The 24,318-nt window shown below is 39.8% G+C and overlaps 1 protein-coding gene across 1 annotated transcript in view; it reads left to right on the forward strand.

Annotated features, from left to right (window-relative positions):
- The window catches only part of erp44 (endoplasmic reticulum protein 44), a 77,082-nt gene that overhangs the window by 22,912 nt on the left and 29,852 nt on the right, over positions 1–24,318 (forward strand). The window contains exons 2-5 of the mRNA XM_072253512.1: positions 7,719–7,791; positions 8,614–8,653; positions 11,236–11,351; positions 22,177–22,361. Of these exons, the coding sequence (XP_072109613.1) occupies positions 7,719–7,791; positions 8,614–8,653; positions 11,236–11,351; positions 22,177–22,361 (414 nt within the window). The remainder of the gene's footprint in view (positions 1–7,718; positions 7,792–8,613; positions 8,654–11,235; positions 11,352–22,176; positions 22,362–24,318) is intronic.

Below are 24,318 nucleotides of genomic sequence, written 5' to 3' on the forward strand. Positions count from 1 at the left end.
TCCTGTTCTCACAGGATGTCTTTACCAGAGCTTGTAATTCTATTTTAATGTTTTGAGTCAGGTTTTATCACAGCATTTACTTTGTACACAGATGAAATTATTGACTTGCATTGAACCCCTCCATGAAGCAAGATATTTATTCCTTGTATGTTTCATGTTATTGTCTGGAAGTAACGTGTTGAACATTCTTGTTTGTCAGCTCAAACTCTAATGAACATCTGTTTCTATAGGAAGCAATGAATTCAGGCCTTGGGGTTTTTTCTCAAATACTATCCATTTATGGTAGTGGGATGCAATTTCAGAAGTACCACGAATGCAAGAGTACTTGGTACCTGTAAAGGTTCACTAATTTGTACAGGAAATAGCTTGTCCACCATGTGTTGCATCTGCTTTTCTCGTTTTTGTTTTCCCTCTTGCCAACAGTCTTGCTAATTTTATTCCCAGATAATTAAAAATTCTTCGTCTGTATTTGTATACCATTGTCCCTAGTCTTCCATCCTTTCAGGAAGCCAATTTTGCCTGTTTATCATTTGAGTGAAATGACACACATGTAAGTTTTAAGCTATGTCCTCTTTTGCTCAAGTTTAATTGTCATCCAGATATTCATAAATACAGCCAAACAAAACAGCATTACTCTGGGGTCAGGATGCAAGACACTGTACCAACAGTCATACACAGCACAGGGCACATATAAGATGCAAAGCACATACAAGATAGCAGTAAAATTCAGTCACACAAAAAATACAGTCCAAACCCCTGAGTCCATGTGTGTTGCAGCAGTTTACAGTTGAACGCAATACTGTTCATCTTCTGCCGAGTGAACGCTGGGGGCAGCAGTGATTCCAGTATGGATGCTGCGGCACACTGCTGCCGCCACTCCAGTACTCTGATTCCTCTCGCCCTGGACAGCTGCAGCAGGCAATGCCACAGCTTCAGGCCTTAGTCCTCTGTACGACCAAGGCCACTCAGCAACCCCATTGTCCACATCCACCGTTCGCCAGTAATCCAATGAACTGGACTTGATCACCAATGACCAACAGGGTCTTGCAATCACAAGAAAAGTGACTGAGGTGCTTACTTGCTGTTCGGCTACACACCACCTTCACACACCAATGCCTTTTCTGTCACGGCCAGCATCACGGTCCACACCAAGTCCAGCTCCTTCAGTTTCTCTGCCTGTGAGTAGTTCACTGATGGGGTAAACATGCAGTACTTCAATGTTTTTAATGTCCAGCAGGGCCTTGCAGTTGCTCTTTTTTTTAAAACAAAAGCATTTAAATGCTGACTGAGTGCACCACCATCTTACCAGAAGTTGATGCTGTTGCTAAAGTCAGTCATTTCTCTTGTACACAATTCCGTGCATGTACAGATGCAATTTATTTTAATTGCAGCCGTATCATAAGTACACACTGTCAGATACACAACATACACAAGAAAAACAAATTAACAAAAATTATGATATTATACAAAAAGCAATTTGAGGTTAAGAAATGTTCCCATTGTTATTTCTTAATACCCAAATGATGTCCCTTTCTGTTAGTATGGTCTGAATTTCATAAAAATAAGAAATCCCTGGGCAAAAGCCTGCTTAAATCACCTTATACTTTGCGCACAGCACTTATTTGAGCTGTGTATGCCCCAATGATTCAAAGTAGAACTTGAAGTGAGCAGCAACTATGTCCCAGTGAGTGAATCTCGAAGTCTTGCTCACAGACTGAACTGCCAACTTTTCACAATAGCTTTTAAAAACTATTTCTAAATATCTGATAATCAGAAACATTTGTGAACAGTTGAAATTATAATTCAGCTGTAAGTTAATATTTTTAACTTATCAATACAGGCATGGCTTTTAATTAAAGCTCCTGCTCTCCATGTCTAACCTTTCAACTCCCTGCACGCTTGGTCTCGGTGGTGAGTTCACAGAAGGACCAAAAAAAACAGAAGGCCTCCAGCAAATGCTGCAAGGAATTTTCTCCCCTCTCCCTCTTATGTTTTGTAACTTCAAAACATTAAACTAATTCAAAGGAAGACACGAGCATCCAAAATTTAAGTCTAACTTTGTTTTTAACTTTAAACAAGGCACGCACATATCAAGTGGTAGCGTGATATATGCAATTCATGTATTTTTGCATATTATTTAAATAAGAATGTTTAATCAATGTATATACAATATTACTCAAATATTAGTAAAATACACTCCTCCCTGCTTACCTATAAACTCCAAATCAATATAGAATGCATATCAACTATGTACGCAGTGTACTGCATAATGCAACTACTACGCTGAGGATGTCTGTGTAGTAAATTTTAAATTGTCCCATTCAGGCTTAAAGACTTAATCGCTCTGGAGACTTTCTTACTGTAATGGGATAATGATAATGTTTTTCCTGACAAGGGAGGTCACTCTGCTTGGCAGGTGAGACTCATGGCTGTGAAAACATTCTCAAGTTCTGGGTCTCCTCTGTGGTGGTTGCAGGAGTTGACTCTGTGACTGAGTCTGCAGGAAGTGGTTCTGACTGCTCTGGGCACCTTTCTTTGCCTTCCTTTTCCTTCTAGTTTGTGCATCTTGATCTTGGTGCATTGAGTTCACTAGAATATTCTTCGATTTAATCCTTCTATTGCAGTGTTCAAGGATGGCATTGAAAAATAAAATGGATCAAGGGTAAAACAGAATGTGTCACACCCAAATTTTACCACGCCCATCTGGTTCCTTGTACTATCCATGAAAAAGTAGCCAGTTAATTAGATGGCATTGAGGCTGAAGGTTGAGTGAAGCCCATGGGCAATGCCAGGGGTCCGAATAGCCAAGAAGAGTAGATCTTTCAGGATCGGTGGTGAGTTTAGGACACTATCAACACAGTACTGAAAGTAGATCAATAGCCTCTTCCCAGGTATAGGAGATCTTTGCAGACCTTTCTGGGGGAAGTACTTCTGCAAAGTGAACATAGTTGAGGCCTACCTACAAATGGCGAAGGAAGAAGAGTCCAAAGTATTTCTCATCATAAACACTCACAAAGGGGCTTATTTATAGGCTTATTTTTTGGAGAAGCATCTGCACTCTGACAGAAATCTATGGACTAGGTGTTGCAAGGCTGCCCAGGCACCCAGCGTTACCTGATGACATCATTGTTACCTGTAAGGGTGACAAGGAACATTTCAATAATCTCAAGGCAGGTAGGTTATGGGCATGACGTGACAAGTGTGAATTCTTTCAACAAAGCATCACTTACTGTGGTCACACCATTGATGCACTACTGAGAAAATTCAATTAGTGGTGGATGCCTTAAGGCCAAAGGACATGTTACAGTTGTGGTCCTTTTTAGGATTGGTCAATTACTGTAACAGGTTTCTGCCAACCCTGGCTACAATGTTTCATCCCTTGAACACATTACTACATATCAGGAAGAAATGGCAATATTCAAAGCAGTGTGAGGTAATTTTCCGAAAGCTAAAGGAAATAGAGATGTCAGACACTGCACTCACACACTATGATCCAGATCATCTAGCAAAGCTTGCCTGTGGCACCTCGCCTTATGGTATAGGTGCAGTCATGTCACGTGTTACGACTGATGGAAGTCAATGGCCCATAGCCTTTGCATCGCGTTCCTTTCCCGTTGCAGAGAAACATTGCAGACAGATTGACAGGCCTTGAGCCTGGTTTGGGATGTAAAACAGTTCAAGCAGTACCTGTATGGGAGAATGTTTACCCTCATTAATGATCATCAACCATTAGTATCCTTTTTCATCCACAGAAGGGTGTCCAATAAACAGCAGCAGCAAGAATGCAGAAAAGGGTTTTTTTTCTTGGAGGAGACAATCACTCGATTGAAATCGAGGACAACTAATGCAAATACTGATGGATTGTCCCGCTTACCCTGGAAAAGGAAATACCTAAAAAGTTTACAAGAGGACATTCCTCCTTGATATTTTCTCTTTAACGCAAATGCAAAGTCTCCTAATTATGGCACAGACAATCCAAGGGAAACTAGAAAAGACTCCACACTCTCTCAGGTGTACATAGCAACCCAAAATGGCTGGAATGCGCAGCAGAAATTTCACTTCCCCCATTTTTACCAGCACCAGGATGGAAGTTGCCTTGCGTGGGGATTGAACATTATACCATCCAAGCTGAGAGCTAAAGTGTTGGAGGAGCTACATGCCAGTCATTCTGGCATGGTCATAATGAAAGCATTAGCTCAAAGCTCTGGTGGCCTTGGATAGATCAGCTGAGCGAACAGCATGCCATTCACTGTTCAGGATGCCAACATGTCCAGAAGAAAGGTGTCCAAAGCTGTCAGAGCCTCTTCCTGCAGTTGACGCCTCAGAACCTGAGGGTGTTTCACAGCCACAAGTCCTACCTGCCAAGCAGAGTGACCCCCTCTCTCGGGAAAAACATTATCCCACAAGAGTAAGAAATCCTGCACAGCAATTAAACCTGTATGCCTGAATGGGGACAATTCAAACTGTACTGTGCTGTGGATGTCTATATGGGGGGGGGGGGGAAGGGGGGGTGTATAGCTAAGCAGGGAAGAGTGTTGTGTATTTAATATTTGAGTAATATTCTAAATGTTTGATTAAGCATTCTTTGTTTAAATAATTACGCGTTATATGTAAGAAGTACACCAATAACATGTGTCATTATGCCACCATGTCAAATGTGAGCACCTCACTAAAAATAAAGCAACACACATCAAAGTTGCTGGTGAACACAGCAGGCCAGGCGGCATCTCTAGGAAGAGGTACAGTCGACGTTTCAGGCCGAGACCCTTCGTCAGGACTAACTGAAGGAAGAGTTAGTAAGAGATTTGAAAGGGGGAGGGGGAGATCCAAAATGATAGGAGAAGACAGGAGGGGGAGGGATGGAGCCAAGTGCTGGACAGGTGATTGGCAAAAGGGATATGAGAGGATCATGGGATAGGAGGCCTGGGGAGAAAGACAAGGGGGGGAGGAACCCAGAGGATGGGCAAGGGGTATAATCAGAGGGACAGAGGGAGAAAAAGGAGAGAGAGAGAGAGAAAGAATGTGTGTATATAAATAAATAACGGATGGGGTATGAGGGGGAGGTGGGGCATTAGTGGAAGTTAGAGAAGTCAATGTTCATGCCATCAGGTTGGAGGCTACCCAGATGGAATATAAGGTGTTGTTCCTCCAACCTGAGTGTGGCTTCATCTTTACAGTAGAGGAGGCCATGGATAGACATGTCAGAATGGGAATGGGATGTGGAATTAAAATGTGTGGCCACTGGGAGATCCTGCTTTCTCTGGCGGACAGAGTGTAGGTGTTCAGCAAAGCGGTCTCCCAGTCTGCGTTGGGTCTTGCCAATATATAGAAGGCCACATCGGGAGCACCGGACGCAGTATATCACCCCAGCTGACTCACAGGTGAAGTGTCGCCTCACCTGGAAGGACTGTCTGGGGCCCTGAATGGTGGTAAGGGAGGAAGTGTAAGGGCATGTGTAGCACTTGTTCCGCTTACAAGGATAAGTGCCAGGAGGGAGATCGGTGGGGAGGGATGGGGGGGACGAATGGACAAGGGAGTTGCGTAGGGAGCGATCCCTGCGGAAAGCGGGGGGGGGGGGGGGTGGAGGGAAAGATGTGCTTAGTTGTTCACTAAAAATTAAACTAGGTACTCGATTATCCCTGATTCCTGTGTTTTCCTTTTGATTAGTTTCTGGAGTTACAAAACATAACAGACTGGACTGTATCCACTAATTTTTGTAGGCTTTTCCACTGAAGGGCATAGGCGTTTCCACGCCAGGCCGTGATGCAACCTGTCCATTTACTCTTCACTGCACATCTAAAGAAGTTTGTCAAAGTTTGAGATGAAATGCCAAATCTTCACAAATTTCCAAGAAAGAGGAAGAACTATGTGCCTTCTTGTAACAGTACTTGCTTGCTGGATCTAGGTCCAATCCTCCAAAATGGTAACACCAAGGAATTTAAAGTTGCTGACCCTCTCCACTTAAGATCCCATGATGAGGACTGGCTCATGGCCTTCCATTTTCCTCCTCATGCAGTCAATAATCAGCTCTTTGGTTTTGCTAACGTTAAGTGAGAAGTTGTGGCACCACTAGCCAGATTTTCAATCTCCCTCTTACAGTATGTGCAGATTTGTCACTACCTTTGATTTGGTTAACAGTGTCATCAGCAACTTTAAGTATGGCATTGGAGCTGTACTTGCTTCAGTCATAAGTATAAAGTGGGTAGAGCAGGCAGCTAAGTACACAGCTTTGTGCTGATGGTGATTGTGGAGGAGATGTTGCTGCCAATTCGAACTGGCTGGGTTCTGCGAGTAAGGAAATAAAGGATCCAGTTGTACAAGGAATATTGAGGCCTATGCCTTGAGCTTATTAGTTATGAGGGGATGATAATGTTAGGTGATGAAAAGTGAGTTTAGCTATGGTCAGTTGATGTGATCACAAGATGAATTTTAAAAGGAAGCTTAAAGTTTTGAGATTAATACATGTTTTCTACCTACCTGACATAATTTGGTCACAAGATGGTATAATTACTTAAACTAGATGCTGATAAAATTGGCTTAGTTTTAAAACTGAGCAAAGATTTACTTTCAAATGACTGCATCAAGTCTGCTAAACACCATATTGATAAATCATTTGAAATCTTGGTGTACTTTGAGCTGTTTATACAAAATTCTTAAAATCATGATCTAGAATGCATGTGCTACAAGCTCAACTATCACTCTGCCTGCCCATAACTAATCAAGAGCAAAGTGGTCAAAAACTAAGGAAAGTTGAGTGTTTATAATGTAACAGAGGTAAAGTCTGAAATACAAGGTCCTTGACATTGAAGCAGGATTAATTTGACTTAACCTAGTCAAATGTAACAATCCGTACCTTTTTGTCTTTAATGCGGCTCAGCCTTTCAGATTCTTGATGGTTAAATGAGTACAGACGATGATGCCTGTCATTGCACATAGATTAAATATCAGTGTTTGTATTGCTTCATTTGAGAACCTAAGGAAAATTGTTTTTTCTAGTCTTGATAGATTATGATGTGAAGTAAACTATTCTCTTTTGCCCTGATTCACTGCTTTTTAAACAAAAGTGTTCCTTACTTTTAGAGTTGCCATTTACTTTGAGAGTTGCCATTTACTTTCATTGACATCAATGATTTAATTCAGAGGACAGTTATATTTCTGACATTAAAGGGCTAACTTGTACAGGTTTCTGACACTGGAAATGTTTCATGTACTTAACTAATGGTAATAAAAGAAAATATAGTTTGATTGACAAGAAATAAAGTGAACATGAAATGAATTCAATCCTTTTTTCTAGTCCTGCAGAAATTAAAATTAAATTCAGAAAACTAATTCCAAAGGTTTCAATCAGTTAATGGGCAAGGGAAGAGAGGAAGGGCAAAACAGACTAAACAAATAGTATTTCCATTTGAAATGTATTATAATATTTAACTAAGTGATATTTGCTTGGCCAAGGAGTTCGAAGGGTTGGTTCAGCATGGAAAATATTGCTATCCTCAGTTTCTTAAATATTAGTATTTAAGTAATAATTTGAATCATGTTTATTTTACCTTTTTAGATTGTGTACTGTAATTACAAGATTAAATAAAGGACTTGATTCTATTCAATTCAAAAGAACAATTGAGACTCTGTTCTTTGATTCATAACTTATGTGAATTGTATCTGTGGGCTGCCATCAAATAAAGCAACCTATTTTTAAAAAAAAATTCTATTTCTTTCAGGGCATGTGGTTTAGTACTTCAATTCACAGTGAAATAATAAATCTTGATAGTGGAAATATTGATGAAATTTTAGGTAAGTGCTTTTTCATAATCTTGTGATAACTTTGCTACAGGGATTGGAATCAATGTAAACCCTCAATGTAATCTGCCCAAGATTATATATTTGAAAATTTTAAAAAAATACCCTGAGAGTTCATAGACTTATTCATAGACTTGGACAATGGCAAAATGGACTCAATGCTAAGAAATTGTAGGATTCTTAACATGAGAATTGCATTCTTATATAGTGTATGTACCATATTGCCAGCCCTTTGCATTTTTTTGCACTCTGTTAGTAATTTTTGTCTATTCCTCTTAAATTGGTTAAATTAGTAATAGCAATAATGACAATAAACTGAAAATGATATCTTTCAAATTCTTAACTTCGTAATCTAATTTGAATCCCAGTCATTTGCTATTGTGGTCTTCAAACTGATAATGACTAGAAGGGTTTTTTTTTTACCATTTATAACTATTGCTAAATTTGATCATAGTTTAAAGATTAATCAGACTGAAGGATTGTGTATTAAAATTAAGCTATTGTACATAACTTTATTAATTGTATCTTCTCTAGAATGCCTGAATTTAAAGGGTATATTGATATGTTATGGCACTAATTTGGAAGTTATGGATTCAACACACTGGATATAAGTAGTATGAAAACTGCAACTAAATTGAAATTTTGTTCTGCACTGTTTGCACCACAGTTTGCATAGTTCACACAAATTATTTAGCATAGTATTTACAGCAATATCTTAAATTTAGAACTTTTTGAATTTTAAATCTGAAATGTGTTATTGTCTATTAATTTTAATTTGTAATTTCCTTTTCTTCTTCCACCCTCAAAATCACACAGGCAGTGCAGATGTTGCTCTAGTCAATTTTTATGCAGATTGGTAAGTGGGGCATTTAAAAACAAATTTTAAATAATAGAATATCTGTTTTTAGAATGTTTTTCATCCCCCCGCTCATGGTCCTGAGGAGTGATCCTTTTGCAACTCTCACAGACCTCAAGTTGGTGATGCTCCCACAGTGATATTAGATGATACCGTAAGCTGCAGGAACTTTATCTTTAGTAACCCAACATGAGGACTGAAAGGAAATCTTAAAACTGTTTACTGGTTTTGCTTTATTAACAGTAACAGGAAGAATCGTCAAAATAACCCGGGTAGATATTTGCAATATACTGTTAGGAGCACATTTGAGTCAATAGGGGAGGCACATTAACATGACGCAGTTTCTCAAGGGTGCTGCTCTACACACTGCAGCACTGACTGCAAAAGCAATAAAATTGTTGCCTCAAAAATATTTGTGCCAGTAAGTTTTACTTTAGCATTGCAAACTATTGAAGAACAGCAAAGGAATTTGCTGTGAATGTTGTTTAAAAAAAAAAGTTTATCTGAACTTTTATTAACTTTAATTATCTAAAAGCAAAAGTATTAAAAATACAGGAATAAAGTATTAATAATATGAATAAGAATACTTGACAAAAGGATATCAAGTTGAACATGACTATTTCATAGCTTATTCCTTATCACTGGAATGTCATGATGTGTCTAGTTTGAGCTAGTTTTTAGTATTACATGACCACAACTTTGGTCTTTCTTTGCTTTTCTTTGTTATACCTAATAATTGGCTGTTTTATGCCTCATTCTTGAGAAAAACCTGAATCACAATATCACCTGATTCAACAATTGGTAGAAAGTACTTTTTGCAAACATAAATTGATTATAAATTATTGGAAATTAAATACAAGGGTGAGTTACTTTGTAGTAGTTCCTACAACTTGGAGATTACAGTCTTGAATTTCTTTTTCAGAGACATATGCATGATACATAAATGTGCTATTTTTAAGAATTTTAAAATCAGTGAAAATATTGATTTGTATTGATAATAATGGAATCACTTTGAACTCTATTTAGTAGCTTTTTATGTGTAATTTCAAGCAAAGACTCATATTGAGCAGCAAATACAATGCCGGAGGAATACAACAGGTCAAGCAGCATCAATGGAGAGGAATCAATAGCTGCCATTTCAGGCTAAGATGCTTTATCAGGACTGGAAAGGAAGGGGGAAGAAGCAAGAATAAGGAGGAGGGAGGGGAAGGAATACAAGCTGAGGACTGTACTTATTAATATCCTTTTAAAATCAGTTTTCTTGGTTTCTGTAATCACTTCTATAATCAGAAACATTAAAGGTGTATCAACTGATATTTGTAGAGGTGAAATGTTATTCTCATCTTGCTGTCAACTACTTGTAATGCATGAATGAGACTATTTCACTAGTGGTACCTGAATTTTGCCTTTTTTTTTCCCTCCCTTTTTCCTTTGTGTTAATGCAGCACACAGATATTTTTTCCAATTTAGCAGAAGGGTATGGCCCTAAATGGCAACTGTCTAGGTGCAATCATGCATGAATTACAATAATTTCCTAACAGTTAAAAGGTAAAATGGTATTTGCTGCGTTATTGCAGAGTGGTTAGAGTTTAACATTTTGTAACAGTTGCCACTGGGTAACGCACAGGGATCAAGCCTACAAAATAAGGGTCTAGTCATTTATAACAGGTGAGTTTAATAAAACTCTTAAGCATGGTGGAAACCAAATCATAAAATCTATTTCAGGTGGAGATTGTTAATTTGAAAGATTGGGGAATTGAGGGTTATTGTGAACTGGCAAAAAAAAATGAGGAACTGAGACCCACTTGTCAGCTATGATCTCATTGAATAGCAGGACAGTCTATTCCTATTCCTAATATTCCTGATTTTGGATGCAGTGTTTCTCCCTATAGATACCATTGATGCCAACAAATGTTTTTCTATCTGCAAATAAATTTGCATTTTAGTGCTCCATTTTTCTAAAAGCATTCCCTTGACTCGCTCTTAAAAATGCTCACAAAGAGCTTGGAAATTAGATTGAGAACAATTTATTCTAGTTCTAAGTGATTTAAGATATACTTGCAATAAACTGAAATGTATTAACATGTCCCCGTGTCACTTTGTCACCTCAGAGAATCAACCAGGGGCTTAGATCAATTGCTTTGTTTCTCTATCAAATCACATCAATCACCTGTTCAATTCTCCTCATTTACTTCCAGGACAACTAGGTCTTCAAAGTGTAGTTCCAGACTGACACCCCTTCTAAGGGAAGTCCCATATATGCTTCCTACCCTTAAACTCCCACTCAGCCACTGACCTGAATGGTGACAGCACACCAGGCACTGGTTAGTCCTGTGATATGTATTTCCTTTTTGATTAGAAGATTCTAAGGTATTGATGTCACCTGGTAACTGATGCTTTGTATGAAATATTGATGTTATAGTACGTCAAACACAATTGTATGGAAACATTTATGATATTGTTGAAGAAAAATTACCAACTGTTTTAAACTGAAAAGAAGATGGACACCATAAAGAGCACAAAGGAAGATGTTGCACATTTTTTTGTTTTGACACTGAGATGTACTTTGTCTTAATCACTAGGTGTCGATTCAGTCAAATGCTACATCCTATCTTTGAAGAGGCGTCGTCACTTGTAAAAGAAGAATTTCCAGATCCAAAGCACATAGTCTTTGCTAGGGTTGATTGTGACCAACATTGTGAGTAACCAGATTCAATAAATATCATGAAATTGATAAAGGAGGTTGAACATAAAATGGAAAATATAACAATAACCAAAGTGGTGTCAAAACTTGTATTCTTACCATTACTTGAAAAATTGCCAAGTGTCAAATATTGCCATTTGTCTATTTTGACATTGTAGTTAAATTGTCAATGGGAATTTTGGTGATTTGGAGGGCTTTGTGCTGTGAGGTTCTACAAGACTCCACACTTATTTCTTGCACATTTGCTTTTGTATGTAAGGACTACCATATAAAAAAAAATTGCTGCTGATACTATAATTGACAGTGTGCCTGTGAGGGAAAGTATACCAGATTAGAGGGAGAAACCAATAGGTTGTTCAGGTGGGTACAAGGGGCAAATTTAATCCAGAAAAACATTTTGTTAATGCGTTGGGGGTGGGGTGCTAAAGTGGTAGCATACTTTTGTAGAGGATAGGAGGATCTTTTGGTGCACTTTCACAAAACCCTGAACTTAACTATGTGGGTCAATAAATAAGGTGGTTAAGATGGAATGTAGAATAATTGTTGAAAATTTATGGGTAGACCCTTGATTTATCTGATTAATTGGAAATTAATCTTCTAAGTCAAGAAAACTGGTTGCTTTATTTAAAGTTCTGCTCAAGGGAAAATCAAAGCTAAAGTGGAGATGGTGTTCTTAAAAAGGAAATGAAAAAATTGACATGTAATTCGAAAATTGGTCTGCCAGCACCGTGTAAACATGTTAATTGAGCTGTATCTAGAGCACCAATGGGCATTTTTAGTCATTACATTATGGGAGGGATATGGAAGCATTAGCAAGGATGCCAAGAATGATTAAAAGGGTATTGCCAGAGTTAATGAGTTACAGCTTTGAGGAAAACTGGGATTCTTTCCTTCAGTGTTTTAATTGAGCTGTATAAATATGAAAGACCTAAATGAGGTTCCTTAGAAAACACCTTTTTCACTTAGCAGTGAAGTCAGTAACAATGGCAGAGATTTAAGCATAAAATAAGATTAAGAGAATTAGTTGGCTCAATGACCAATGGGGTGTCTGTAACTCACTGCCTGAAGAGTTGATGAAGAATTAAAAATCACTTTTTTATAAAAGAGAAAGCAGAATGAGTACTGAGTTCTGCAATTTATGACTGAGCTGAGGAATAAGATTTATTGTAAATTTGTTTTTGTCCACAAGGACACAGAAACAAAAGGCTGTCTCCGCCAAAAATTTTAATGATTTAGATGATGTGTATATCTATTGCCTGACTTTCATGAATCTTCATTGCCAGTTCAACTTCTCTCTCTGTTCTAAATAAAGGTAATGTTAGTAATTATTTCCAGTATTTCTACATAATTATACATGCAGCACCTATGCATCAGCAAGTGACAAAAAGATAAACTATCATGAACTATTACATTAAATAAACCAGTGACTTGTGGTTGTATTGTTTAAATTCATGGTAACCATTCTATTTCAAGGTAAACTTAATATCTAAGTACATACATCTCAACAAATAATACCCTGGGATTCATTTTCTTGTGGGTATTCACAGTAAATATAAAGAAACAATAGAATCAATAGGAAAAACCACATGCAACAAGATGGACAAACAGCCAATGTGCAGATGCCAACCCTGCAAATACAAAAAAAAAGATAATAAATAAGCAATAAATATTGAGAAGAAATGAAGAATCTTTGAAAGTGAGTCTAACGCATTGTGGGAGCAGTTCAGTGTTGGTGTGAGCAAAGTTGCGTAAAGTTATCCCTTCTGGTTCAAGAGCCTGATGGTTGAGGGTTAGTAACTGTTACTGAATCTGGTGGTGTGAGTGCTGAGGCTTCTGAACCTCCTGGCTGATGACAGCAGGGAGAAGAAAACATGGCCTAGATGGTGGTTTCCTGCAACAGTACTCCTTGTAGGTGTGCTCAATGGTAGGGAGGGCTTACCCATGATGACTGGACTATATCTACTACTTTTTGTAGGCTTTTCCACTGAAAGGCATTGACATTTCCATACCAGGCTCTGATGCAACCAGTCAGTATACTCTCCACTGCACATTTGTAGATGCTTGTTGAAGTTTTAGATGAGATGCCAAATTTGGACTAACTAGAGGTGTAATGAGAAAGTAGAGGCACTGTGGTGCTTTCTTTGTAATGACAGTTACGTGTTGGACTTAGGACAGATCATCCGAAATGATAGCACTGAGTTGCTGACCCTCTCCACATCCAGTCAGGTTTTCAGTCTCCTGCCTACATGCTGATAGTCACCATCCAAAATTCAGCCTTTCATAACTAACCACAAACACAAGATCTTTGTGAAAACTATGTCAGAAACTTGATTCATTCTTTGAAATTGAAGTATAGTGTATCAATTGTACTCTGCATAATAGTTGAAATGCAGCTCTTAAATTGGTTGCAGTAATGTTACATTCTTTCATAATTTCATTATTGTGTACAAGACTTGAGGTCATACTACATGTCACTGAAGAGAATATACTGGGGTGCCCTGGTAGTGTATATTTAGCATGATGCTGTTATTGCTCAGTGTTTTGGAGTTTAATTTCAGCACCATTCTGTATGGAGTCACCATACGTCCTCCCCATGGAATGTGGGAGTTTTCTCTGGGTGCTCTGGTTGCCTCCCACAATCCAAAGATTGGTCATTGTAAATTGTCCTGTGATTAGGTTAGGGTTAATTGGGGTTGTGGGATTTCTGGGTAATGTGACTCAAAGGACTGGAAGGGCCTACTCCGTGCTATATTGCTAAATAAATAAATATATCTTGCATGTTTTATCAATTGAAACTTTTAAGTGTTGACTTTTCAATCTGTCTGTAAACAGAAACTTGTGATCATCATTAGATTTGTGGAGTGGTAGATTGCAAACTAGATGGACTTTGGTAGTCTGCCTTCTACTAGTATCATTAATGTAAAATGTTTATTAAACTTGTATGTTTGCCTTCATAATTGAGAGAATTTTCAGTTTTAAGGAAAATTAGTCTCTTGTATGACTTGTAGAATGGGCCGGCTGGTGGTGTAGTGGCGTCAGCGCCGGACTTCGGGGTTCGAATCCAGCCAGCTCCCTTGCACGCTTTCCATCCGTGCTGGGTTAAGCATCGAGCTAGCAGCTTGGCCTCGTAAAAATACGAAAGCCTGCTTTTAAAAAAATGCCATCACGACTGCGTCCCGATGACTCCACTGGGAGTTAAGGGCTTTCTTCTTTCTTCTTCTTCTATGACTTATAGAATACCTTTCAGAAGGTAATGGGATTTGTATGCTACTTTGGAACACGTGTTCAAAGTAAATTTATTATCAAAAGTAGATATGTCACCAAAGGGATATGTTACACCTAGCAAGGGGAGGCTGATGATGGGGCAAAATTGCATTCAACAGGATGAGTTCAAAAAAGTGAATACAGAACTGAAAGTGTTACATTTGAATGTGTGCAGTATACAGAGGTAGGTAGATGAACTTGTAACCCAGTTACAGATTAGCATATATAAAATTGTGGCATCACTGAATCATGCTGAAAGAAGAGTATATCTGGGAGCTTAATGTCCAAGGATATACATTGTATCGAAGGGACAGGCAGGAAGGTGGGGGGTGGGGTGTGGCTCTGTTGATAAAGTATGAAATCATATCATTACAAAGAGGTGACACAAGGTCAGAAGATGTTGAATCATTGTGGATAGAGCCAAGGAGCTGCAAGAGTAAAAAGACTGAACCCCTCCCACCCCCCAAAACAGTAGTAAGGATGTGGTATACAAATTAAACAGGCGATAGAAAATGCATGCCAAATAGGCAGTGTCATGGCCGATTTCAATATGCAGGTAGATTAGGAAAATCAGGTTGGTGCTGAATCCCAACAGGGGGAAATTTCTAGAATGTCTATGAAATGGCTTTTTAGAGCAGCTAATAGTTCAGCCCACTTAGTCCGTGAGCCGGCAGGGTTGGTCGGTACCATCTGAGGGGAATAATGCTCATAGTGATTTTTGGCAAGGTATACATCCCTAGAATTAGAAAATATGTGATAGCATTGCACCAGTGGTAGCTTTATTACTTCAAATAAGTAATCACTTTTTGTGTATATTCTATATTAACATCAGTACAACAGAAAATATTGCCCCACCCCCCAAAAGGTAAAAAACCTCATTTGGATAGATTTCTGGAGTTTTATCAATGTTATGATATTTTCCATATTGTTTTGATTTGATACAACAATCCTAAGCTTCTGTCATAGCATATAGAATTGCTATATTTGTATCAAATGTGGGGTTCCACATGGCCATAACCTAGGCCCCATTTGGTTGTAAAATGAATATATTTAATCAAAGCGACACACATCAAAGTTGCTGGTGAACGCAGCAGGCCAGGCAGCAACTTTGATGTGTGTTGCTTGAATTTCCAGCATCTGCAGAATTCCTGTTGTTTGCGTTGATATTTAATCAAAGACTGCTTTCCATACTTTGTTTTCCATACTTTCAAAAACCTATTAATAATCAATAATTTTCCAAGTCTTCCATGTCTTCCACATCTTCATCTGAACTTTCCACACTCTGAGGTGGATGCCTGGTTCTCACAGTCTGTCAGCCTGCACATGTCAGTACACCTGAGGCCATTTGCAACTGAACATCTTTTTGGACAGTTACAGGCCGGTAGATCCAGGACGGCATTGGGTGCTGGCTGGCCTTCCATCCAGTGCACCACCAACTGTTCAGCTTCCTCTTCTCTCTCCATCTTCCATCCTCTGCCAACAGGGCTTGGCACTTGTGGGTCCTTCTCCAAACATCTTCTCCATATACCAGCCTGGTAGTTGGCTCGCTGTGCATGTTTTGTTAAGCAGTCCTTGCATGGTGGGAGTTGATGACATTCAATTTCACCTTTCTCGGCACAGAAAAGGTGATACCTGAGCTCATTGACCTTGGTGGGCAATGCTTTCGGGGCATACAGGAGACATATAAGTGCCTCCAGTTTGTCCATCAGTTCTGGGGAGAGGTCCCATTCCTGACCCAAATCTAAGAATGTGTCCTGAGTTTCCCTGTTGCTGGTCAGGAGTTTTAGGGCACTTGTCTTACCTTTGCCTGCAAAAGCGCTTACAGTGTCACTTCCTGTATATGTGTGCAACCCGATGAAAGCCCTGCAAATCTCTATGCCATCAGTGGCAGCAACCTTCCTGATGTCTACAAGCCTTGTATGGGTTCTAGTGCCACACTTCTGGAACAATGGGGCCTCAATCTTGTCACAAAAAGCTAAAGACATGATAAAGACATCTGTGTCTTCTGAACAGATCACTACAGATTGGTATCCCTCTCTTGTGGCATGGGTCAGCATGGAGAAGTAGGCGGCCATCTGCTTCTTGTTGACACTGAAGAGCTGACACCTCACTGTCTTGAGATGTGATTCTATAACATTTGTCATTCACAGTTGCATACAGAATCATCTCCTGTAGCTTTGCTCTGTACTCCACCTTCCTCTATTTCACTTCTCTCTTCTTACACATATCACTGAATGTCTTCAGCTTGTTGGTTTTCATTGGGTCATGGAATTTCTTTGCTGGTGAGTTTTCCTCTAGTCTCTCATCCTTGAAGGTTGCATCGTATTGCTCATCAATCTCATATGCCTTCATCAGGTCGGAGGCAATGTCCTTGGGGGCTGCCTTTGCTGTAGAGTTGCTAATGAGGTCCCGCTTCTCTGCAAATGGGTTGACCCATTCATTTATGAGGCTAACCACTGATAAAACTGCTTCCTCATTTTTCTGGATTCTTGGCCGCTGTAGCTCTGCTTGACAAAGCTCTGATTTGTTGTCTTGCACCATCTTCCTTAACTGTCCCAGGAATGCACTGTGGTGCTCAGCTGTTAGTAGTAACGCTTGATAGCTCCAGCATTTAGGCTGAACCGTGATGTGCCTCCAGCAGTCTTTGTGCCTTTGTTCACTGTGGCTTCAGTAGCCTGGTCCACAGTGATCTGCCCAAAAGGGTTGTTACTTGACAACTGCACTGAGAATTAGCTGGTCTTGAAGGCCTCATACACAGAAGGGTTCCTTGGGAGGTTCATCATCTGAGCAAAGTAAGGGGACAGGTACCTGGCATAATTCATTGTATCATAGGCAAAGCACCATGGGATCATGGTTCTTGTAGCATTGAGGTGCAACTCCCAGTCCCCCTCACAAGAGGCGCGCAGAAGCCCAAGTACTACGTTTTCTACCATGTCAATGTATGATATTCAGAATGCGGATAGCTCTCCATTGTTGTGACAGAGGTGTTCCAGAAAGTCTGTTCACAGGGTTACCAGCTCAGTTAAGAATGGACTTTGCAGCAGATTGTTCAACTTCTGTTGATTCAAGTCATTGGCCATGTTGTTCACATGGTCTAACAATGATTTGGTCATCCCACACAGAACACAAAAAGCTACCGCCGCTGCAATGCTATCACATATTTTCTAGCACTTAGGGGTGTATACCTTGCCAAAAATCACTAAGAATTATTCCCCCCGAATGGTACCGGTGGCCCAAATTTGGGGCCCTGGCTCACGGACTAACTAGGGGACCAGCTATTCTGGATTGTGTGTTGTGCAATAAACTAGAATTGATTAGCGAGCTTAAGGTAAAAGAACCCTTGAGGGCAAGACATCATAATATGATCGACTTCACACTGAAATTTGAGAAGGAGAAGCTAAAGTTAGATGTATCAGTAATGCGGTGGAGTAAAGGGAATTACAGAGGTATGACAGAGGAGTTAGCCAAAAATTGATTTTGGGTGGGGAGGTGGGGGAGCACACCGGCAGGGACGATGGCTGAGCAGCAATGGCTGGAATTTCTGGAAGCAATTCGGAAGGCACGAGATATAGACATCCCAAAGAGGAAGAAGTATTCTAAAGGCAAGATGACACAGCTGTAGCCAGCAAGAGAAGTCTAAGCCAACATAAAAAGCCAAAGGGAGGGCATACGATAGAGTAAAACTTAGTGGGATGTTAGAGGATTGGGAAGCTTTTAAAAACTAGCAGAAAGCAACTAAAAGAAGTCATTAAGAAGGTAAAGATGGAATATGAAAGTAAGCTAGCCAGAAATATTAAAGAGGATACCAGAAGTTTCTTCAGATACATAAAATGTAAAAGAGGGCAAGAGTGGATATCTGACCACTGGCAAACAATGCTGGAGAGGTAGTGATGGGGGATAAGGAAATTGTGGATGAACTGAATAGGTACTTTGTATCAGTCTTCACTATGGAAGACACTAGTAGTATGCTGGCAATTTGAAAGTATCAGAGGTCAGATGCCATTACTAGGGAGAAGGCCTTTGGGGAAACTGAAAGGTCTGGAACTAGATTAAGTCACCCGGACCAGATGGTGTTCAACCCAGGGTTCTGAAAGAGGTGGTTGAAGAGATTGTGGAGGCATTAATAAAGATCCTTCAAGAATCACTAAATTCTGGAATGGTTCTGGAAGACTGGGAAATTGCAAATGTCACTCCAGTCTTCAAGAACAGAGAGAAGCAGAAGAAAGGAAACTAAAAACCATTTAGTCTGACCTCAGTGGTTGGGAAGATGTTGGAGTTGATTGTTTAGGATGTGGTTTTAGGTACTTAGAGGCCAAAATCAGCAAATCTGGGAAAATCTCGCCTGACAAATCTGTTGGAACTTTTTGAAGAAGTAACAAGCTGGATAGACAGAGGGGAATCATTGTATGTTGTGTACTTGGATTTTCATAAGGCCTTTGGCAAGGTGCCACACATGAGGCTGCTAACAAGTTGTGAGCTCAAGGTGTTACAGGAAAGATACTAGCATGGATAAAGCAGTGACTGACTGGCAGGAAGCAGAGAGTGGGAATCAAGGGAGCTTTTTCTGGTTGGCTGATGGTAGACTAGTGGTGTCCCACAGGGATCTGAGTTGGGACCAATTCTTTTTATGTTGTATGTCAGTGACTTGGATGATGGAATTGATGGTTTTATTACAAATTTTGCAGACAGTAGGAAGATAGGTGGAGGAGCAGGTTGTTTTGAAGAAGTAGAGGGGCTACAGAAGGACTTAAACTGATTAGGAGAATGGACAAAAGTGGCAGTTGGAATACAGTTTCAGAAAGTGTAGTGTCATACCCTTTGGTAGAAGAAATGAAAGGTTGACTATTTTCTAAATAGAGAGAAAATACAAAAAAAAAACCTGAGGTGCAAAGGGACTTGGGAGTCCTTGTTCAGAATACTCCACAGGTTAATTTACAGGTTGAGTCGGTGGTGGGAAAGGCAAATTCAATGTTTGCATTCGTTTCAAGAAGACTAGAATATAAAAACATGAATGTAATGTTGAGCCTTTCTCAAACACTGGTGAGGCCTCACTTGGGGTATTGAGAATAGTTTTGGGCCCCTTAAGTGATGTGCTGACACTAGAGAGTTTTCAAAGGAGGTTCACAAAAATGACTCCAGGATTGAAAGGCTTGTCATATGAAGAGTGTTTGATAGCTTTAGGCTTGTATTCATTGGAATTCAGAAGAGTGAGTGGTGACTTCAGTGAAACCTATCGAATGTTGGAAGGCCTTGATAGAATGGATGTTGGGAGGATGTTTCCTATGGTGGGAGAGTCTAAGACTAGAGGACACAGCCTCAATAGTGATGTCCTTTTTAGGATGATGAGGATGAATAGTCAGAGACAGGTGAATCTGTGGAATTTGTTGCCACAGGTGGCCTTGGAGGCCAAGTCTTTACGTATATTTGAGGCAGAGGTTGATAGATTCTTGATTGGTCAGGACTTGAAGGCATAAAATGAGAAGGCAGGAGGTTAGGTCTGAGAGGGAAAATGTATCAGCCATGATGAAATGGCGAAGCAGATTTAATGGGCTAAATGGCCTAATTGTGCTCCTATGTCTTACGGTCTTATATCAAACTGTGAAGATTAATTTTCTTGTGGGCATACACAGTAAATCCAAGAAACACAATCAAATCAGTGAAAGACTGCACCCAACCAGTGGAGCAAACAATCAATGTGCAAAAGACAAACTGTGCACATACAATAGAAAGTAATAATGAACAATAAAGAAAACATGAGGTGAAGAGTATGATGATGAGTGTATGAAACACTCCACAAATGCTTAACAGCAGTTAAAAGCTATTTTGCAAGCTAATGGATTTTGCATTCTGAATATTTTCAGATTACATTTAAACTTGTCTGTTTATATAAAAAAAATGTTAACTACCCATTGTGCTGTCAAACTGTATAATATTTGATTAACTGCAGACAAGTCCAATGCAGATGCAATTTGGGAAAAAAATATTGTCTATTAGGCCTGGATTTAAAGTGTATTTCACTCAGCAATTGAATTGACTTTATTCCTTACATCCTTCACATACATGAGTAAAAATCTTTACATTACGTCCCCGTCTAAATATGCAATGTGCAATTTGTAGTAATTTGTAATACAAAGTGTGTATTAATCAGTCTGGTGACCAATCTGGAAGCTGTCCCAGAGCCTGCTGGTCCTGACTTTTATGCTGCAGTACTGTTTCCCAGATGGTAGCAGCTGGAACAGTTTGTGGTTGGGGTGATTCAGGTCCCCAATGATCCTTTAGGCCCTTTTTGTGCACCTGTCTCTAAGTGTCCAGAATAGTGGGAAGTTCACATCCACAGATGCGCTAGACCGTCCGCATCACTCTCTGCAGAGCCCTGCGATTGAGGGAAGTACAGATCCTGTACCAGACAGTAATGCAGCTAGTCAGGATGCTCTCAACTGTGCCCCTGCAGGAAGTCCTTTGGATTTGGGGGCCCACACCAAACTACTTCAACCGTCTAAGGTGAAAGAGGTGCTGTTGTGCTTTTTTCACCGCACAATCAGTACGTAGAGACCATGTGAGATCCTTGGTGATATGTATGCCGAGGAACTTAAAAGCTGTTCACACTCTCAACCCCTGATCTATTGATGTCAGTAGGGGTTAGTTTGTCTCCATTCCTCCTGTAGTACACAACCAGCTCCTTTGTTTTTGTAAGATTGAGGAAGAGGTTGTTTTCTTGACAGCACTGTGATGACTTCTTTGTATGCCGCCTCAATGTTATTTGAGATGAGGCCAATCAATGTAGTATTGTCAGCAAATTTAATTAGCAGATTGGAGCTGTGGGTGGCGACACAGTCACGGGTATCCAGAGAGCAAAGGAGGGGGGCTTAGGATACAGTCCTGAGGGGCAGAGGTGAAGGAGCCCACTCTTACCACCTGCCAGCAATCTGACAGGAAGTCCAGAATCCAGCTGCACAAGGCAGGGTGAGGGCCAAGTGTCTGAGCTTCTTGTCAAGCCTGGAAGGAATTATATTGTTGAATGCTGAACTGTAGTCCAAGAACAGCATTCCCTCACAAGCATCTCCAGTTGTGTAAGGATGATGTGTAGAGCTGTGGTTATTGCATCATCTGTCGATCGGTTCTGACGGTATGCGAGTTGTAGGGTGTCCAGTGTGGGTGGTAGCAGATGGAGTTCTTAACCAGCTTCTCAAAACACTTGCTTATTATTGAGGTGAGTGCGATAGGGCACCAGGCATTCAGGCATGTTACCTTGGTCTTTTTTGGTACAGGGACATTGGTGGATAATTTGAAGCAGAAGGACACTCTACACTGGGAGAAGGAGAGATTAAAAATATCAGTAAACACACCTTAGCATTTAATGAAAGCTAGAGTCTCTTAGTTTCTTTGAACATAACGGTTTTGTGTCTAAGAAGCAGGCTGTTGTTGAAACTAGATGGGCGAGAAGGTCACCATGGATGTGGTGATTTATAGGTCCTGTTTTTGTGCTGTACCTGTACCTGAAATCATGGTTCTTCAATTAACTCTGAATTTTTTTTTTTTTTGTTCCTTTCTACAGCGGATATAGCGCAAAGATATCGAATAAGTAAGTACCCCACATTGAAACTATTTCGGAATGGAATGATGATGAAGAGAGAATACAGAGGTCAAAGGTCGGTGAGCGCTCTTGCAGATTTTGTGAAGCAACAGAAAAATGATCCTGTCCAAGAAATTCTCAATCTGAATGAATTGGAAACACTTGACGTAAGTTTTCATATTATATTCCACAAGTTCAGACCATTTACAATTTAATTTCAAAACTTCAGTTTCCTGGGGCTAGGAAATTGCTTCACATCACTGAGGGAAATCATCTAAGTTCATCATCACCTACTTGCTCTTTAGAAGTGGTGGTGGGTTTGGCTTGCACTGCTATGGTACTTCTAGTGAAGATGCTCCTCAGTGTTGGGGGGGAAATTCCAGTGTTTGTAAGTTATTTATCCTTCAAAATTGGATAATGGAGGAAGTTGAATTAGAGATTTTCGCAGGCATAAAATGAAAACCAAATCTAGCTGCAGTCAATTTAAATCTATGTACTCAGTGTTTTTCTTTCCCTTATGGGACATGATCTGGAGAGATCTGCAGGACATCTTGATCTTGAGACACTTAGTTTAAAAAAAAAAATGACCCCACCAGGTTAAAATCCTCCTCTGCTCCCTGGCATTAATACATAGTCAAATTGAAATGCCAGGCCAGGATGCAAAATCAGCGCAGTGCTCTTTCTCATCAGAGAGATCGATAAAAGGTGATTGCCATGAATATTTTCTTTAACATTGCAGAGAAGCATCTTGGGTTTGGATGGGGGAGCTGTTTCAAAGCCCAATGTAATTGTGAATTCCTGTAAAGGTTTAGTGTGTATTTGCTTGAGTTTCAAACTAACTCTTTCTCTTCTCCTCTGGAAAATGATTAGGGCTAGGATTTGGTCAGAGAAAATCTAGACCTAAATCACAGAGCAGTCATGAAATATTTAGACAAAATCACAGAAAATGTGAGGAAAATATCACAAGATGTGGTATACAGACCCACGTTTTTGAACCCTATTAACTAAAAGGAACAAATACAGTTTTGTATTTATGGTTCAGTTATTTGGCCCTCTATTCCCATTAGGAAGTGTTATTCAGTAGAGGCAGAGCTTTTGCAATAAAGTTGGTTGAGACCACAACTAAGGGTCATGGGTTAAGGATGAAAGGCGAAATGCTTGAAAAGGACATGAGTGGGAACTTCACTCAGGGCAGTGAGTGAGGAATGAGTTGCCAGTGGAAGTGGTAGATGCAAGTTCAATTTCAATGTTTAAAAGAAATTTGGATAGGTATGTGGATGGGAGGGGTAAGGAAGGTGGGTGCAGGTCCATGGGACTAGGCAGAATAATGATTTTGCATGGACAAAATGGGCCAAAGGGCTTGTTTCTATGCTATAGTGTTCTATGGCTCAAAGTTAGACAATTGAGACTGCATTGTTGTATTCTTAACCCTAAATGAAGCTGGTGATGTCAACGATAACTGCTGCTGTCACTCCAGCAAAGTAAGGGGAAAGGGCTGGTTCAGGAAATGTTTCAGAACAAAATATTGAAAGTCATCAAATCTTTGTGACTAAATCCTGGCCTTGGAAATAAACAACCAAAGCTTTAGTTATTTTGTTTCCAACCCAAACTGGAAATGAAGCCCTAGGGCTATACTCACTGCAGTACAGAAGATTGAGTGGATTTTATAGAAACAAATAAAATTATGAAAGGATAGATAAGTTGGTTCCACTGGTAGAGACTAGAACTAGAGGACATAGCCTCAAGATTCAGGAAATTGTTTTAGGATGGAGATGATGAGAAACTACTTTTCCCAAAGAGGAGCAAATCTGTGGAATTCTCTGTCCTTGGAAACAGTGGAGATCACCTCATTAAATATATTAAAGGCTGATTTTTACGTAGCAGGCAATTAAGGCAGGTAGGTAGAGCTGAATTCATGGTCAGGTCAGCCATGATCTTATTGGATGGAAGAGCAGCCTCAACAGATACTCTTGCTCCTATTTCTTATATTCTTCTAATGTAATTTGAGAAATTGATCCAACATAGTTGAGTCTTGTCGGGCCCTGGTTTCAATACATATTTCATTCTTTCGAGATAAGAGATTGCAGATTTTGGAAATGCTGTGGATTGGGCTTGGTCAGCAAA

Source organism: Mobula birostris, chromosome 3 (genome assembly GCF_030028105.1).
Source record: "Mobula birostris isolate sMobBir1 chromosome 3, sMobBir1.hap1, whole genome shotgun sequence".
NCBI classification, from domain to species: Eukaryota; Metazoa; Chordata; class Chondrichthyes; order Myliobatiformes; family Myliobatidae; genus Mobula; species Mobula birostris.